The sequence below is a fragment of the Arachis ipaensis genome, chromosome B4 (genome assembly GCF_059453495.1).
Source record: "Arachis ipaensis isolate K30076 ecotype BB chromosome B4, ASM5945349v1, whole genome shotgun sequence".
Taxonomy (NCBI): Eukaryota; Viridiplantae; Streptophyta; class Magnoliopsida; order Fabales; family Fabaceae; genus Arachis; species Arachis ipaensis.
The window spans coordinates 136,538,849-136,540,463 of NC_142439.1; the positions used below are offsets into that span (position 1 = coordinate 136,538,849).

The following is a 1,615-nucleotide window of genomic DNA, read 5'->3' on the forward strand; positions in this document are numbered from 1 at the left end:
TTTCAACAGCTCAAAACCAGAAATCAATTCAAAAGCAAGCTAAATCCAACAGTCGCCTCAGTGGCATATCTCAAGGAAGCCATTTCAAAAATCAACTCAATATCAACCGATTTAACTCATTTCTAAAGCTTTAAAGAATCGGTTCAGCAATAAATCATTTATCAAAACCAAATCAATTAAAGCAACCCAGGCTGAATTTCAAGAGTATTCTATCTTTCACATCATCAAAATAATTGACTCAATTCAAACCAATCCTCAACGGATTAAACTCATTTCAAATCTTTAAAGAATCAACTTCAAACATTACATTTCACAAGCCACACAACAATTCGGCCAAACCAACATCCATAGTCATTCGAGTCAATCAAATAATACATAAGGCAGATACAATCACCAAATACACAATATCTCACATCAGTACCCATATGTAATAATTCCAATAATAAACTATAGTTTTTGGAAAGCGCCCTTACCTCGAAACGCAATTCCATAACCCAAACGCCTCATTAAGTCCTTTTCACCTCAACTCAAAATCAAAGGCAGCTTCAAAGCACAGCCCCACACATTTTCGCAGCAGCATAAACAGCTCTAAATTACAACAAGCAACCTCAGTTACTAACTCTAGGAATATTAATACCATAAAGGCTTTAATACACGTACGGGGCACTAACGTAAGGCTTTCGAAACATAATTTCTTACCGGAATAACAACACGAAGTAGCTGCGGTTTCGAACCGGCCCCGGCACAGCTCCGGCGACGGAGGCAACCTCAGCCCCAACTACTCGTAACAGCAACAACAACTCTAACCGTGACATGCCATAACTCGAACTCGCCCTACGTTATCAAAACCTTAGGATTCCTACCCAAATATAACAGTGCAGATTTTCAAGGGCTCCGGAATGTAACTCTTACCGTAACTAAGGAGAAGTGACTGAACCATGAAGCGGCAGCCCTGGTAGTGATTCCGGTAGCGGCAACTTGCAGCAACTCCTAGCACACAGCCGCATCACAACTCTCATGGTAAAGATGAACTTTAATGGAGAAGGAAACTGAAGACGGGTTAAAGCTTACCAAACGACACCAGTTCCAGTGGCAATTTCCGGCGGCAGCAGCGGTGGCCCTTCTCGGCGACCGGAGGCACAGCAGCCATGGCTGACGACGATTCAAGCTCCATCAATGGTGGCTTGGACCACAGGATCCCAGGCAGCAGTGGCGGAAGAAGGTCCCCCTTCGCACATCCCCCTCTCTCTGTGCGCGAGAATGTGAAGGTGGCCGCGCGGCTCCTCTGCAACGACGGCGGCCACTCCCTCATTTGGCGCGGCGGCGACCAGGGACTGAGTGCGGCTCCCTCCTTCATGACCTCCTCTCTCTCGCCTGAGTTCTGACCAGCGACGGCGTCGTCTTCAATGGGCAGCAGCGGAGTTGGGAGAAGCAGCGGCGACAGCAACGCCGTCCTCCACCCCCGCGCGTGTGCTCTCGGTTCGTGGGTCACCAAGGACGGTGACGCGGCTCGAAGCCCCAGGGGCGGCAACGACAAGGCGCGAGTTCGGCCCCTCTTCGACGCCTCTTCTCCGTGACGGTGGTAGCAGCGGAAATGGGTTCGATTGCGAGGCAT

At 48.7% G+C, this 1,615-nt stretch overlaps 1 protein-coding gene across 1 annotated transcript; it reads right to left on the minus strand.

The window, feature by feature from the left end:
• Positions 1-802: 802 nt before the first annotated feature.
• On the minus strand, positions 803-1,615 carry LOC148569374 (uncharacterized). The gene is made up of 3 exons (XM_088483173.1): positions 1,072-1,615; positions 913-990; positions 803-834 (listed from the first exon to the last, which is right to left on the minus strand). Exons 1-3 carry the CDS (start codon positions 1,613-1,615, stop codon positions 803-805), a joined length of 654 nt encoding a protein of 217 aa, XP_088339299.1.